Here is a 15,560-nt window from a genome sequence, read left to right as displayed (position 1 = left end):
CAAGACTTTTGGTCAGGTGAATACAGGGTTATAAATTCAAAATCAAATAGGGGTAATGCAGGAGTAGGTTTAATAATGAATAAAAAAATAGGAGTGCGGGTAAGCTACTACAAATAGCATAGTGAACGCATTATTGTGGCCAAGATTGACATGAAGCCCACGCCTACTATAGTAGTACAAGTTTATATGCCAACTAGCTCTGCAGATGATGATGAAATTGATGAAATGTATGACGAGATAAAAGAAATTATTCAGGTAGTGAAGAGAGACGAAAATTTAATAGTCATGGGTGACTGGAATTCGACAGTAGGAAAAGGAAGAGAAGGAAACGTAGTAGGTGAATATGGATTGGGGCTAAGAAATGAAAGAGGAAGCCGCCTGGTAGAATTTTGCACAGAGCATAACTTAATCATAGATAACACTTGGTTCAAGAATCATGAAAGAAGGTTGTATACATGGAAGAATCCTGGAGATAATAAAAGGTTTCAGATAGATTATATAATGGTAAGACAGAGATATAGAAACCAGATTTTAAATTGTAAGACATTTCCAGGGGCAGATGTGGACTCTGACCACAATCTAATGGTTATGAACTGTAGATTAAAACTGAAGAAAATGCAAAAAGGTGGGAATTTAAGGAGATGGGACCTGGTTAACTGAAAGAACCAGAGGTTGTAGAGAGTTTCATGGAGAGCATAAGGGAACAATTGACAGGAACGGGGGAAAGAAATACAGTAGAAGAAGAATGGGTAGCTTTGAGGAATGAAATAGTGAAGGCAGCAGAGGATCAAGTAGGTAAAAAGACGAGGGCTAGTAGAAATCCTTGGGTAACAGAAGAGATAATGAATTTAATTGATGAATGGAGAAAATACAAAAATGCAGCAAGTGAAGCAGGCAAAAAGGAATACAAACGTCTCAAAAATAAGATCGACAGGAAGTGCAAAATGGCTAAGCAGGGATGGCTAGAGGACAAATGTAAGGATGTAGAGGCTTATCTCATGAGGGGTAAGATAGATACTGCCTATGGGAAAATTAAAGAGACCCTTGGAGAAAAGAGAACCACTTGTATGAATATCAAGAGCTCAGATGGAAACCCAGTTCTAAGCAAAGAAGAGAAAGCAGAAAGGTGGAAGGAGTATATAGAGGGTCTATATTATGGAAATGGAAGAGGAGGTAGATGAAGATGAAATGAGAGATATGATACTGCGTGAAGAGTTTGACAGAACACTGAAAGACCTAAGTCGAAACAAGGCCCCGGGAGTAGACAACGTTCCATTAGAACTACTGACAGCCTTGGGAGAGCCAGTCCTGACAAAACTCTACCAGCTTGTGAGCAAGATGTATGAGACAGGCGAAATACCATCAGACTTCAAGAAGAATACAATAATTCCAATCCCAAAGAAAGCAGGTGTTGACAGATGTGAAAATTACTGACCTATCAGTTTAATAAGTCACAGCCGCAAAATACTAACACGAATTCTTTACAGACGAATGGAAAAACTGGTAGAAGCCAACTGCAGAAGATCAGTTTGGATTCCGTAGAAATGTTGGAACACGTGAGGCAATACTGACCCTAAGACTTATCTTAGAAGAAAGATTAAGGAAAGGCAAACCTACGTTTCTAGCATTTGTAGACTTAGAGAAAGCTTTTGACAATGTTGACTGGAATACTCTCTTTCAAATTCTGAAGGTGGTAGGGGTAAAATACAGGGAGCGAAAGGCTATTTACAATTTGTACAGAAAGCAGATGGCAGTTATAAGAGTCAAGGGACATTAAAGGGAAGCAGTGGTTGGGAAGGGAGTGAGACAGGGTTGTAGCCTCTCCCCAATGCTATTCAATCTGTATATTGAGCAAGCAGTAAAGGAAACAAAAGAAAAGTTCGGAGTAGGTATTAAAATCCATGGAGAAGAAATAAAAACTTTGAGGTTCGCCGATGACATTGTAATTCTGTCAGAGACAGCAAAGGACTTGGAAGAGCAATTGAACGGTATGGACAGAGTCTTGAAAGGAGGGAATAAGATGAACATCAACAAAAGCAAAACGAGGATAATGGAATGTAGTCGTATTAAGTCGGGTGATGCTGCGGGAATAAGATTAGGAAATGGGACACTTAAAGTAGTAAAGGAGTTTTGCTATTTGGGGAGGAAAATAACTGATGATGGTCGAAGTAGAGAGGATATAAAATGTAGACTGGCTACGGCAAGGAAAGTGTTTCTGAACAAGAGAAATTTGTTAACATCGAGTATTGATTTAAGTGTCAGGAAGTTGTTTCTGAAAGTATTTGTATGGAGTGTAGCCATGCATGGAAGTGAAACATGGACGATAAATAGTTTGGACAAGAAGAGAATAGAAGCTTTCGAAATGTGGTGCTACAGAAGAATGCTGAAGATTAGATGGGTAGATCACATAACTAATGAGGAGGTATTGAATAGAATTGGGGAGAAGAGGAGTTCATGGCACAACTTGACTAGAAGAAGGGACCGGTTGGTAGGACATGTTTTGAGGCATCAAGGGATCACCAATTTAGTACTGGAGGGCAGCATGGAGACCACAACAACAACAGTACATCATCTATTTCTTCCAGTGAAGGCTCTGATTGTGTTGTTTGCTATACCTACACAGCTCTAGTGGAGATGGCGATCCATTGAGAGGAACCATGTTCTGGATTGTGTTGTATAGTTTTTCCTTTTTTTTTGTTTCTTTTATTTTTATTTTTTTTGTTTCTGAGGTTGCAGTGGCAGACTTAAAAGATTAACTGAAGCATATGATACCTCTTCACCATTCTTACAACATAACCCAGACCTTGGGGTGTTCTACAGATCAGTATGTCACCAGATTTGGGCTTTCATATTCACATTTGCTGGCATTGTGATAAACCTTTTGCATTTCCTTTATGTTTTCGTCTTCTTTAAAGGCAAAGAGAGAAGATGAAGCGGTAGCTCATCATAGAGCCTATGCCTACCGTCATGTATTTTTTTGACTTTCAGTTGTTCAAAAACAGAGGATTTTTTCTGGTACCAGTGGGAGGAAGGAAGGATTCGCGCTCAGCTAGTGAACGAGTGAGAAGCACGCCATTTTTAGCGAGTAATTATAGACCGCCATTTTGGGGTCGCTATGAATAAGTTAGGAGTATGTATTTCATATGTGCACCGTTTAGAAAAATACAGTATTGTTTTATTAACAGAAAGGTCGTGTGAGTTGTTATTTCAAATAGAACAATAATTACAAGTACTGAAGCCCACCTGTGTACTTTGGAAAATTACGAAGATCCGATAAGCTTAATGGGAACATGGTCAAGACTTCAAAGGTGAACACGGTGACCAAACGTAGCATTATAAAGAATGGTAAGCACAAATCTACAGCAGAGAAAGAAACTACTTCGCCCTGCAAAATAATATGAACTAATACGAACTTATTTGCAGGCATAGCTCAGCTTATTGTGCTTGTCATTCATACCGAAAAATTAATCTCATTAATTCAATACATTTTAAAAATCCACGCATTTTATTATCATCTAGTCCATTATTTTATAATATTATAGCATGACCAATTCACAGGCAAACTGTGAACTAATGTATGTTTTGGACTACATCACATATCGGTCTGTCACCACAACCTATGTTCCAAACGCTAATATATATGCAAAATAAACTGTCACTGGCCCCCCTCTCTGTCTGAGCATATATGGTAACACATGCATCACCACCACCACATTATGGGATGAAGCCACCATCCATTATCAGTATGTACAGCTGACCCGACTGCACTTCAGCATAGCCCCAAGACCTAAGTTAGGTTGAAGAATGACAGTCTGGTTGTGAAATGGTGAAACCAATAAATATCGTGACAGTCTGTTCTTTACACGATATCTTGCACATTCTATAGTTACATTTACATCTGAAGATTGAAACCCCTATTTTCCCACTGTGGTCTGATATTTTCAAATTACGAATATGTTTGAAGGTGATAACAAGAACATTCTTCGAAAAATGCACGAGTCCTGTGGCAGCCCTGTAAATTTGCTATATTTTACTTTGCTAATGTTTTTATGTTAGTAACGTCAACCACTGAACTAATCCCATGAAAAACTGTAAATGCCAGACTTCAGCAATGCACTCAATCATTTAGATTCTTACGGGGCTTAGCTGAGTAGGTGCAAGGAAATAGCAGATAATGGGTGGAGGACATTACACTGTAAATAGTGTGCGGCTTGTGGGAATTTGGGGTGAATGGGAAGCGTGCTCAGATGGCCGAGGCTGTTAAGGCAATCTTCTAGAGAAGAGGAGCATATGGGTTTGACTCCTGGTCTGGCACAAATTTTCACATGTCACTGTTGCATTTAATGCAATGCACCAATGCAGCTGAGATCTGTAAATTTCTACTTGATTCTAAATATATGGCTGCAGAACTACAAAAAAGATACCTGTTCTTTTAGACATGTCCAAAAGAACAAACAACACATGTACATATGTGCTGCTAAACAAGTTAGAAGTACAATGTGAATGAGGAACAGCAGACAAGTAGTTTCTCTTCCCAGAAAACAGGGTGCAGACGATATATATGTCACATACCTGCTGATGATAAAGTTTCAGTAAAACAAGTGTCAGACAAGAAACACAGAACACAGGTGTTCCTCACAGTTGTTCGTTGTGTCCAGTTCTGTTCTTAACATATATCAATGACTTTCCAGGCAGTATAAGTCAGGGAGAAAAAGTTCTCTTTGCTGATGACAGCAATATCATAGTCACTGATAATACACCAGAACTCCTAACAGAAATGAAACTCTCAAGGATGTTTTTGACTGGACAGTATGTAGTAAATCAACATCGAACTTACAGAAAATGAAGAGTATGCTCTTCAACATAAAGACGGAACACAATCTGTCACATTAAGCACAGATGATAACTTTATAGATGGTGTAACAAGCACAAGATTTTTAAGGATGAATATTGATTGTCCATTTACACACAATGAAGACTCAAAGATCCTGGCAAATAGAATGTCAGCTACATGTTTTGCTCTTAGGGTTACATAATTTGTTTGTAACAGCCAATGTCTTGTGGCGAAATACTATTCTTACACAGTGAGCGATCATTCGACACAAAAATTAGTCTACTTTGCTTATTTTCATTCACTATTATCATATGGTATTATATTTTGGGGTAACTCTTCCCATTCTAAAAAGGATATTTTTGGCTCAGAAACGGGCGGTTTGGGCAATAAGTGGTGTAAGTTCATGAACCTCTTGTCGAGCTCTGTTCACGAGTCGAGGTATTTTGACATTGGCCTCTCAATACGTATATTCCTTATTGTCGTTTCTTGTTATCAGTATTAGTTTATTCCCACATATAAGCAGCTTTCACTCTGTTAATACTCGGCAGAAATCAAACTTGCATTTGGATCGGACTTCCTTAACTCTTGTGCAAAAAGGTGTGCAGTATACTGCTGCACCCATTTTCAATAAGCTGCCACTCGAATTCAAAAATCTTAGCAGTAATCCACACGCTTCAAATCGAAACTGAAGAGTTTCCACATGGGTCACTCCTCCTATTCTGTCGAGGAGTTCCTTGAAAAATGAAGCTGATTTTTATTGTATTGCTAATAGCGTTTACTTAAACTTATGGACTGACTTTTTTAAGGTTCATGAACATTTATTTTTATCTGTTATTACGTTTATGTTGTGATTTCATGTACTGACATGTTCCATGTGCTCGGAGATTTGCTCCTCAATTTGATCCTACGGACTTGATGAGTAAATAAATAAATAACATTTAGTCTTTAGCTGCAGGGTTCTATTCTGGTGACTGAAGCCACATAACTGCATCATTTGCAAAAAGTGTTGACAAGACTACTAATATTGTCTGCAAGGTAACTTAATCATTTACATATGCTTATTACTTATTTACAGAATCAATTTAATTCACTACAGATTTCAGTCTAAAGACGTACAAAAATATAGATAAAAGATAAGAAATACAATCTATAATACATTAAACTATGTCCACAAAACTTGTTTCAAAAGCTGTTCAGTGGCGACCTTGTGAGACAATTGATGTCAAAAGGTAGTTCAGAGTGGATTATAGACGACAGTGTAAATGAATATGTTATGTTATAGGATTACTAGTCCTCATTCACTGTTGGGTTCTTATGACTCTTAACTGATATACCATTGGTGTTCTGTTTATCTTTGTAAACATTGTTTGTGCTGTTGGTCTTCTGTTTGCTCTGTTTCAGATGCATTGCGACACACTTCTGCTGAGAAAGGATCTGGCGCTAAGCTAATTTTGATGGTTATAATGTAAGCAGGTTTTCATGTGCTTGTGCTTTAAATCTTTTAACGGAGCTATATAATGTCAGATGAAACTATATGGTTAGAGATCTTTTCAAGTCTTAGATTTCTATGATATGAATTGTTAGTCAATCGACAGATTGCAATAATACTTAGAAAGTGTATTTTTTGTGCAAACACACACTTTTTAAATGGAAAAATGCCTGTTGACATTAACAAACAAACTAGGGTAAATTGGAATGTTAGCAGTGTTTGTAGCAGGATTCTAGCACAAGTCTTTCACAGGATATTGTATTGTGAAAAGTTACCACACTGATACTTATGCCATTCAACCTGCACGGTTGCTAAGTATGATGATGTTATGTTTGCTTACAGTGTGCTTGTGTGTTCCTTGAGTGCACTGTGAATTGACAAATTGCTAATGTGTGTGTGTGTGTGTGTGTGTGTGTGTGTGTGTGTGTGTGTGTGTGTGTGTCTGTGTCTGTGTCTGTGTCTGTGTGTGTGTCTGTGTGTGTGTCTGTGTGTGTGTCTGTGTGTGTGTCTGTGTGTGTGTCTGTGTGTGTGTCTGTGTGTGTGTCTGTGTGTGTGTTTGTTTTGCTCGTGGTGCATGAACAGTGTGGGAAGAATGCAGTTTGTTCTTGTACCATGTAAGCAGCAAGATATTCCAATAGAGTTCAACCATCTCAGCAATTGAAACTTCCTGGCAGATTAAAACTGTGTGCCCGACCGAGACTCGAACTCGGGACCTTTGCCTTTCGCGGGCAAGTGCTCTACCATCTGAGCTACCGAAGCACGACTCACGCCCGGTACTCACAGCTTCACTTCTGCCAGTATCTCGTCTCCTACCTTCCAAACTTTACAGAAGCTCTCCTGCGAACCTTGCAGAACTAGCACTCCTGAAAGAAAGGATATAGCGGAGACATGGCTTAGCCACAGCCTGGGGGATGTTTCCAGAATGAGATTTTCACTCTGCAGCGGAGTGTGCGCTGATATGAAACTTCCTGGCAGATTAAAACTGTGTGCCCGACCGAGACTCGAACTCGGGACCTTTGCCTTTCGCGGGCAAGTGCTCTACCATCTGAGCTACCGAAGCACGACTCACGCCCGGTACTCACAGCTTCACTTCTGCCAGTATCTCGTCTCCTACCTTCCAAACTTTACAGAAGCTCTCCTGCGAACCTTGCAGAACTGCCAGGAAGTTTCATATCAGCGCACACTCCGCTGCAGAGTGAAAATCTCATTCTGGAAACATCCCCCAGGCTGTGGCTAAGCCATGTCTCCGCTATATCCTTTCTTTCAGGAGTGCTAGTTCTGCAAGGTTCGCAGGAGAGCTTCTGTAAAGTTTGGAAGGTAGGAGACGAGATACTGGCAGAAGTGAAGCTGTGAGTACCGGGCGTGAGTCGTGCTTCGGTAGCTCAGATGGTAGAGCACTTGCCCGCGAAAGGCAAAGGTCCCGAGTTCGAGTCTCGGTCGGGCACACAGTTTTAATCTGCCAGGAAGTTTCATATCAGCGCACACTCCGCTGCAGAGTGAAAATCTCATTCTGGATCTCAGCAATTATTTATCAACCTCTTCAACTAGTTATGTGAAAGTGGTAAACACCTGCACAACATAACACAAGGAAACAAGTGACAACAGGAGAGAGAGAAATCAATGTTATTGCTGCTGCTGTTGTTGATCCACACATTAGAATCGTCTTAACTTATGTACACGGGTATTGAGACAGGATATTCCAGATGAATCATGTATCTTGTTTAGTGATGAAACCACTTTTACCCATCATGGGAAGGTAAAGCGCTGAAATATGCAGTATTAGTCTGTTGACAATTCCTGTCGGCTTCGTTAGATGGAACATCAGCTCCATGGAGTGTAAATGTGTGGTGTGAAGCAGTGAACCATCAGCTCATAAAACTGTTGCTAGAAGACATTTCTCTGCAGACTAGTAGGAACTGTGGTACCACCATGATGGCTGTCAGCCTATAGTGCATGAAGTACTACATCATGTCTCCACAAATTGTGTCTAAATCGTTTGATTGGATGCAGAGGACCTATACTTTACCAACCAGTTCCACTGATTTGACACCTGTAGACTTTTTCCTGGGGCGAAATATGAAAGATGACAGCTATGAGGTCATACTAACTACACCAGATGATATGAAATGATGTATTACTGCAGAATGCTGAAACATCCCCACTGAAATGCTAGCATGTGTGCAGCAGTCATTCCATACCAGACCAGACAAAGCATGTATTGCTGCTGCCGATGGTAATTTTGAACACAATCCGTAATGATCAATTGTCTTGTTACCAGTTACAATCCACATACCTGGCGCACACACACTTGTTCTTTAGTGTGTGCTACCACAAGTATTGTACATGTGTCAGTGTGGGAACTTTTCAAACTAAGGTATCTCGTAAACAACTCACAGCTGCTACAAACACTGCCCTGACATTCTAATTTTCCCTACTATTAGTCTGTTAATGTGAATAGGCATTGTTCCATTTAGAAAAGTGTATGCTTGCACAAAAAATACACTTTCTAGTATTAATACAATCTGTTTAATGGCTAATAATATGAGCCCCTGACTATCAATTCATTCTGTGAAAACTGCACGTTAATAGCACTTTCCATTTCTACAATATTTGTGCTGCAAGTTTTAGGCGATTAATTTCGTAAATGCAGACTGAATGATGTGTAACTGTTTTGTTTTGTTTTATTTTTGAGGGTGTTTTGAAGCAAAGATTTATGTTTTACCTACACCACTGATTGACTTACTGTGCATTTTTTATTTTTATGCAGTGTTCTGGAATTTGTTTGTGTGTTTCCACTTTTTCCAAGAATATTTTTATTTTCAAAATTTCTTTTTCATTTTTTACTTATTGTGCATGTTGCACTCACATGTAGACAATGTATTCTGTTATTCTCCTTGCAATTACATACCCCAGTCTTAATGCAATGGACTTTCATTCAGACCGACTGGAGTTTATTTCCCCGTCCTGCCATCCTGACTAGAGTTTCCCACTGTTTATCCTTGTCTCTAAGGTGAATAATGGAATCATTCCTTTGACTGCGGCATGACCAATTTCCTGCCATATCCTCATGCTATCAAACCCTATTCTGTAAATGTTTTATATGTAAGTATTATTTCCGTATGTTTCTGATATGCCCAATACTATTGTACCAAATGGTCTATGAGCAAATAAATGAAATATGTACGCACCCAAACACACATGGTAACGAATGTTTTTGGTTTGACAATAGCACACTTTGAAAGCAATTAAGACTCTTACGATAATGGAAATTCCACAACTGGAGGAAGTGGGCACTGATTTCATTGTACTACTGACACTAAACATAAATGTTCATCTTGTAACTCCAGACAATTTTGATTCCATGAATAAAATTCAATTCCTTTCAATGTAGCAGAATATTTATTAGGTCACAAAACGCAATTAGATTTTTAAGTAGACACCATGAAACCCAAGTAGAAGTGTTCAAACACAAAGCTGAAGTGCCAGAATTTTACCTAGTCAGTTCTGCACTTATTTTATGTTAACAGTGCAGTACATGCACGACAAGTATGTCAGTTCTCAGGCTGGAGATGGGCAAGGGTATGCACACTTCAGTGCCCTATCAGTGAATGTAATGAGTACTGTACAAGGTGAGGAAAATAAATAAATGTTTGGAAACTCATTTAAAGGCAACACACAATGTGACCATCACAATTAACTGCTGCAAGTCAAATCCAAATTTTAATGCTTGCATATTGATGGCGGCTACATAGACTCATTTAGATAATTTGGTATCCGTCTATAAGTTAATGAATGGAAAATAACGAGAATCATTTTGTTTAGGCTGTCTGTACTGTAGCCGAAATCTAGCTCGCAGTCTAAATAACTCATTACGAATTTACCTGGTGCTTGTCTGGGTGCAATGTTACAAAGCAAACATTTGCAGAGACTCATTTCCTGAAAACTTTAATAGTGCAAATTTGACACGGTAGATATGAGAACTTGTAATTTTTATTTTCCTCTGTTGTTTCTGTGAACTTTACAAGATAGACCACTACGTGATGTCAACTAACAATGACACGGAACTCCAAAAAGTTTCGATCACAAAACAATGCACTTGCCGAAGTATCACACTAACGTGCAACGCGTAATTTACGATACTTTTGGTAAGTTACTTGCTTGCCAGAACAGTTTCTATCCATGTTGTGTTTACACTGAAACCGGCACAACTTTTAATAACTTATTGTTTCAGTAGTTGTAATCTCTGCAGTCTGCACAAAAAAAGAAAAACGCAACTCTGGCAAATGTTTACTCATTAAGTATCTTTGCCAAATAAAAGAAATTATTTCATCCCGACGAGTCTCTGTTGATTGTTAGTTTCTAGTTGTGATAATTTCAGCAGGTTAACCAGTGTGACAGACTCCATCCGAAATGGGAGACAGGTGAGTTTTCCGTTGTGTGTTTGTAAAACTGTGAAACGCAATGTTATTTCTCAACGTTGACACCTGTCAACTTTCTGCAGAAACATCCACTTGTCAAATGCAATTGAATTCTACTACGGTATGCGGTATGCTTCAATACAATTCGTAGTCTGTCATCCCATAAACATCCGGTCTGGCGGTGGTTGTTCTAACATTTAGTAGCGTATACGTCTGTAAACAATATGTATTGTTGGCATATTTTCCTTGACAGGAAATTCAGCACTAGTTTAGCGATGTAAAGCATTTCGGCAAATGATTTCAATATACAATTATCGGACAAGATTTCGGGGGAATTTGTGTCTAGTAAGAATCTACTGCTCTTAAGTGCAACTTGCCTCTCGCTAGCGTTAATTGCTCGCCAACAGCTGCCATTGCCACTACTTTCTGTGTAGTGTCACTAGTGTGTAATAAACGATCTGGAGTATGATACCCACTAGTACCCAGCTCTTCACTTGCACTAACTTCTTTGACAGAGATATTCCATCGGACTTCTGAGCTGTTGCTTCCGAAATTACTTCACTTTGATAATTGACTATCAAAAATAATAAAGCGCATCCAAGCTAGGTGGTAACTAGAAATGCATAAAACTTAGCAAACTTTGAACACTGTCAGCGCAACAGAATTGATTTATGTGATATACGAAGGACACTGAAGAGAAAATTTATTTTATGCACCTTGTTTTACATATTTTTATACATATTCATTAATGAGCAACAATATACGTCACTGTAAGCTGTGTTCGCAAGAAACAAACAGCAATTTGTTAAAAAGTACGTACATATATAATTCTGAGATTACTTGATTTGATTAGCAGAATCCGAAGGCGCGATTTCGCATGTAATAAAAGTACTTGTAATAATGAAATAATAAAATTTAACTGTATTTCTCGCTTTTTAGGAAACTGAATATTTATAACCTTTCGAATTTATTCGTGTCTCAATACTTCTCTTGATTAACGTAGTCACTGACGTAAAAGACCATATTCGTGATTTGACTCGTGTCTGATCTCTCTCTTCCTTCGTTGGCTCCCACACAGTGAAGACGGAAAGATGTCACTCGCAGACCCTATTTCATTTTTGAAAGATTTTGCGGCAGGTGGTGTGGCTGCGGCAATTTCTAAAACTACTGTAGCTCCTATTGAAAGAGTTAAGCTTCTTTTACAAGTGCAACATGCATCCAAACAAATTACAGCGGATAAACAGTACAAAGGTAAGTGCTGCCAAATGTAACTGCCATTTTGCACGACTTATGTTAATACATGACTAGTGTACGTTGTCATTCAATATGTCTAAAAGTATTCTCTATTTTTTCCCCCCCCCTCTTTTTCTTTCTAGGCATGGTTGACTGTTTCATCCGTATTCCCAAGGAACAAGGATTCCTCAGCTACTGGAGAGGAAATCTAGCCAATGTTATTAGGTATTTTCCCACTCAAGCCTTGAACTTTGCATTTAAGGACAAATATAAGCAAATTTTCCTTGGAGGTGTTGATAAGAAGACACAGTTTTGGAGGTACTTCCTCGGGAATCTCGCATCAGGTGGAGCAGCCGGTGCGACGTCTCTGTGCTTTGTCTACCCACTGGATTTCGCTCGAACAAGGTACCGTAACTTCAGCACTCAAATTAGTTGTTGCTAGAAGTTTTAATATAGCTCGCGTACTGACCTCATTTTATTAGCCTTGGCATAGATTGTGCAACGTCGGTGGAAAAAAAACTGTCCTCCCCTTAGTCTTGAAGTTTGGTTACGTGAAACAATTGATTATGGTGTGCATAATTTCTAGGTTGGCAGCCGACATTGGTAAGGCTGGTGCGGAAAGAGAATTTACTGGATTGGGAAACTGTATAGCGAAAACCTTTAAGTCCGACGGCCTCGTGGGTCTGTATAGAGGCTTCGGTGTTTCCGTGCAAGGAATCATTATCTACCGAGCAGCGTACTTCGGTTGCTTCGATACAGCCAAAGGAATGTTGCCAGACCCGAAGAACACTCCTTTCATCATTTCCTTCTTAATCGCTCAGGTAAGTAAATTTGTGTGTGTGTGTGTGTGTGTGTGTGTGTGTGTGTGTGTGTGTGTGTCTAACAAATTAGAACCTAACACTTTCACGAAATGTACAGCTGCAGATGTAGCAAACATGTTAAAAGACGCAGTAAATAACATTGGCGTAGGTCAGTTAAGGCTTCTTCATTAAAACAAAAGGATTTTTTTTTTTTTTTTTTTTTTTTTTTTTTTTTTTTTTTTTTTTTTTTTTTTTTTTGTCACAAATGTTAGGTTTTTTTCGCAACTGTTCCTTGCTTGTTTGTAATTATTGCAGAAATCTTTACAGTAAAATCGCCTGTAAAGGGTGGAGATGTTAAGCAGTTACATGTGGTTCAGACAGTTCTGCCCTGGTGCCCCATATGTGAACGAAAAGGGTGGGGGGGGGAGGAGAGAGAGAGAGAGAGTGCAAAGAATAGTTTTTTTGCCTCTTCCTAAGTACCTTACAGATTTTATGTTCCTGCACTTCAACATAAGTTATCACTAATGCATGAACCATTTTATTTAGTAGGTTATATACTATCTCATAAGACTCACATTACCACTTTTCAGTACTGTACATATATGGTTGAATCTTACTTCTTTCCCTCGAGTCTTAATAGGATATGGTTTCCCATCTTTGTATCTTCTTCTCCACCCTGCTCTTTGTTTCACTCTCTGCTGCTGCCTTATGCCTTTAGTTGTGGGGGGGGGGGTGGAAGGAAGGCAAGGTAAGGTGTCTCTAGTTTATTAGATTCATGCTCAGTTCTGTGGATACTTCCAAATTGTTTATTTTGGCCCTTGTGAGGTCTGAACGAACTTTTATGTAGCAGAATGTGACATTACCTTTAAAGGTGGTGTGCTTCAATTTTACTTCTGTGAAGTGAGCTGTTGCTACTGGCTGGTGAAATAATTGAGCTCTCAGTTAAAGCTATTTTATGTTTCTTACTTTTCATACTTAAGCCGGAGTGTTCTGCATATTTCTATGCAAACTCATGTTTGTAAATTGTTCTGTAGGTAACATTTTTCATGTTTCATGAAATGACACTGAGCAAAAATTCATTTTGTGATAAAACTTTTGCATTTTGGGGTAACTTGATACCAAATTTTTTTCTTTTCCCCCTAAACATCTACAAACATTTTGAGACATGTCATCTTTTACTCCTTCCACGCACGTCCACTTTGTTTTGGACACTCATTGGAATTTCATCACATTACCCAATTCTTAAATGAAATATCACACTTCATTCCATGCAATATATTATTGCAGAAGCTGTATTTAATCTGAGTACATTTCAAACATTTGATTCTGCTGTTTCTGCAACCCTAAATGTTAAAACAGAATTACTTCCAGAAAAGGCTGTGTGTGGTATGGATATGGAATGCATGGATTGAATGCATCTCATTTGACTTAATTATGAGAAGGAGCTGTAGTTGGTCATCTTGAGCTTAACACAAGATACAACACTTCATTGAATAGCAGTTCTCGTAGGAGTACTAAAGGGGAAAAAGAACCTTGCCAACTATTCTTTGTTGTGGAACTTTTATTTTATACCAGTGAGCCAAAGTTCCAGTGGTGAGAAATTCGAAAGGTACCTGTAGCTGAAAAGCCCACCCTGTTACATATGTTTTCATTGATATGTTAGCTATGAAGCATAATCTACTCATTTAAAAAATGGATGTTCCATAAAATTGTGTCAGGAACAGTCCAATTTCAGGGGCAATGCAATAAGTAACCACTCATCAGATGTGTAGTGGGTATGAAACAGTTTTAAAGTTAGTGGACAGGTGAAGTCACTAGATTATCCTTGTGCAAATAGTTTTGAAAGACCCTTTGGAGCATGTTATGAACTGTGTTAAATATGTTAAAGTTTTAAGTAAAGCTGTTCTGAAGATGTGCTTTCTTTACTTTCTACTTTACAGGCTGTAACCACATTTGCGGGTATTATGTCATATCCATTTGACACTGTTCGTCGACGTATGATGATGCAGTCTGGACGTGCAAAGGCTGACATGATGTACAAGAACACTGTGGACTGTTGGGGCAAGATCTACAGAACTGAGGGTGGTGGTGCTTTCTTCAAGGGTGCCTTTTCAAATATTCTCAGAGGCACTGGTGGTGCTCTCGTCCTTGTGCTTTATGATGAAATCAAGGCACTCCTTTAAATTGTGTGAAGAGTTTGGTAGTATTCACTCAAGTTGAACATTCCATTGTTCATTCCATTGCTCATGGCATTCCCAGAAGAGACACTATAGTAAATCACTACAGCTAGAAATGTGATGTGAAACTAAGGAAACATTCCAACAGATGCATTTGTTATGTAATTTTTCAGGCTGACTTGAGTATTTAATTGTAATATACACAACAGAATTAAAATGGAAAATTAATTTATTACCTGTTTGTTTAACTAATTTGATTCCCACCAGGTCTCCTCCTTGAGTCTGAAGTGCAGGCTGATGAACCATTAAGAAAATTTTGTTGTTCACAATTGCATGTTATGGGAAATGAAGGCAATTAGTTTTGAAGTGTTGTCAAATACTTTTTGTTTATAATATTGAAATTTGTTTTACAATCTAAATAGCTTTTGTAAAATCTGTAGTCTCCGGCACTAGCATGGTTCAAAACGAAAAAAGTGAGAGATGTTGAAAATTCGGACAAGTAACAGGTATATTGACAGCTTGTGTATTTGTAGAAAGTTGTCTAAGAAAACTAAGACACTTAGGGTTGGTAATTCCTAATAAAGGTGTGGAAAATGTGCTTTCCATTCA

The 15,560-nt window shown here is 38.6% G+C and overlaps 2 protein-coding genes across 2 annotated transcripts in view; one reads left to right on the top strand and one right to left on the bottom strand.

Annotated features, from left to right (window-relative positions):
* LOC124610378 (protein lin-7 homolog C) overlaps positions 1–11,266 on the bottom strand; it is a 59,493-nt gene extending 48,227 nt beyond the window's left edge. Inside the window, exon 1 of the mRNA XM_047140153.1 lies at positions 11,119–11,266. Within this exon, the coding sequence (XP_046996109.1) occupies positions 11,119–11,155 (37 nt within the window). The 5' untranslated portion in view covers positions 11,156–11,266. The remainder of the gene's footprint in view (positions 1–11,118) is intronic.
* A 521-nt stretch (positions 11,267–11,787) lies between these two features.
* LOC124610361 (ADP,ATP carrier protein-like) lies at positions 11,788–15,186 on the top strand. The gene is made up of 4 exons (XM_047140152.1): positions 11,788–11,992; positions 12,118–12,379; positions 12,561–12,795; positions 14,715–15,186. Exons 1-4 carry the CDS (start codon positions 11,833–11,835, stop codon positions 14,955–14,957), a joined length of 900 nt encoding a protein of 299 aa, XP_046996108.1. The 5' UTR covers positions 11,788–11,832; the 3' UTR covers positions 14,958–15,186.
* Positions 15,187–15,560: the final 374 nt, after the last annotated feature.

The sequence above is a fragment of the Schistocerca americana genome, chromosome 1 (assembly GCF_021461395.2).
Source record: "Schistocerca americana isolate TAMUIC-IGC-003095 chromosome 1, iqSchAmer2.1, whole genome shotgun sequence".
Classification (NCBI taxonomy): Eukaryota; Metazoa; Arthropoda; class Insecta; order Orthoptera; family Acrididae; genus Schistocerca; species Schistocerca americana.
Note: the sequence above shows the minus strand (reverse complement) of the source record. Positions and strands in the feature narration are given on the sequence as shown.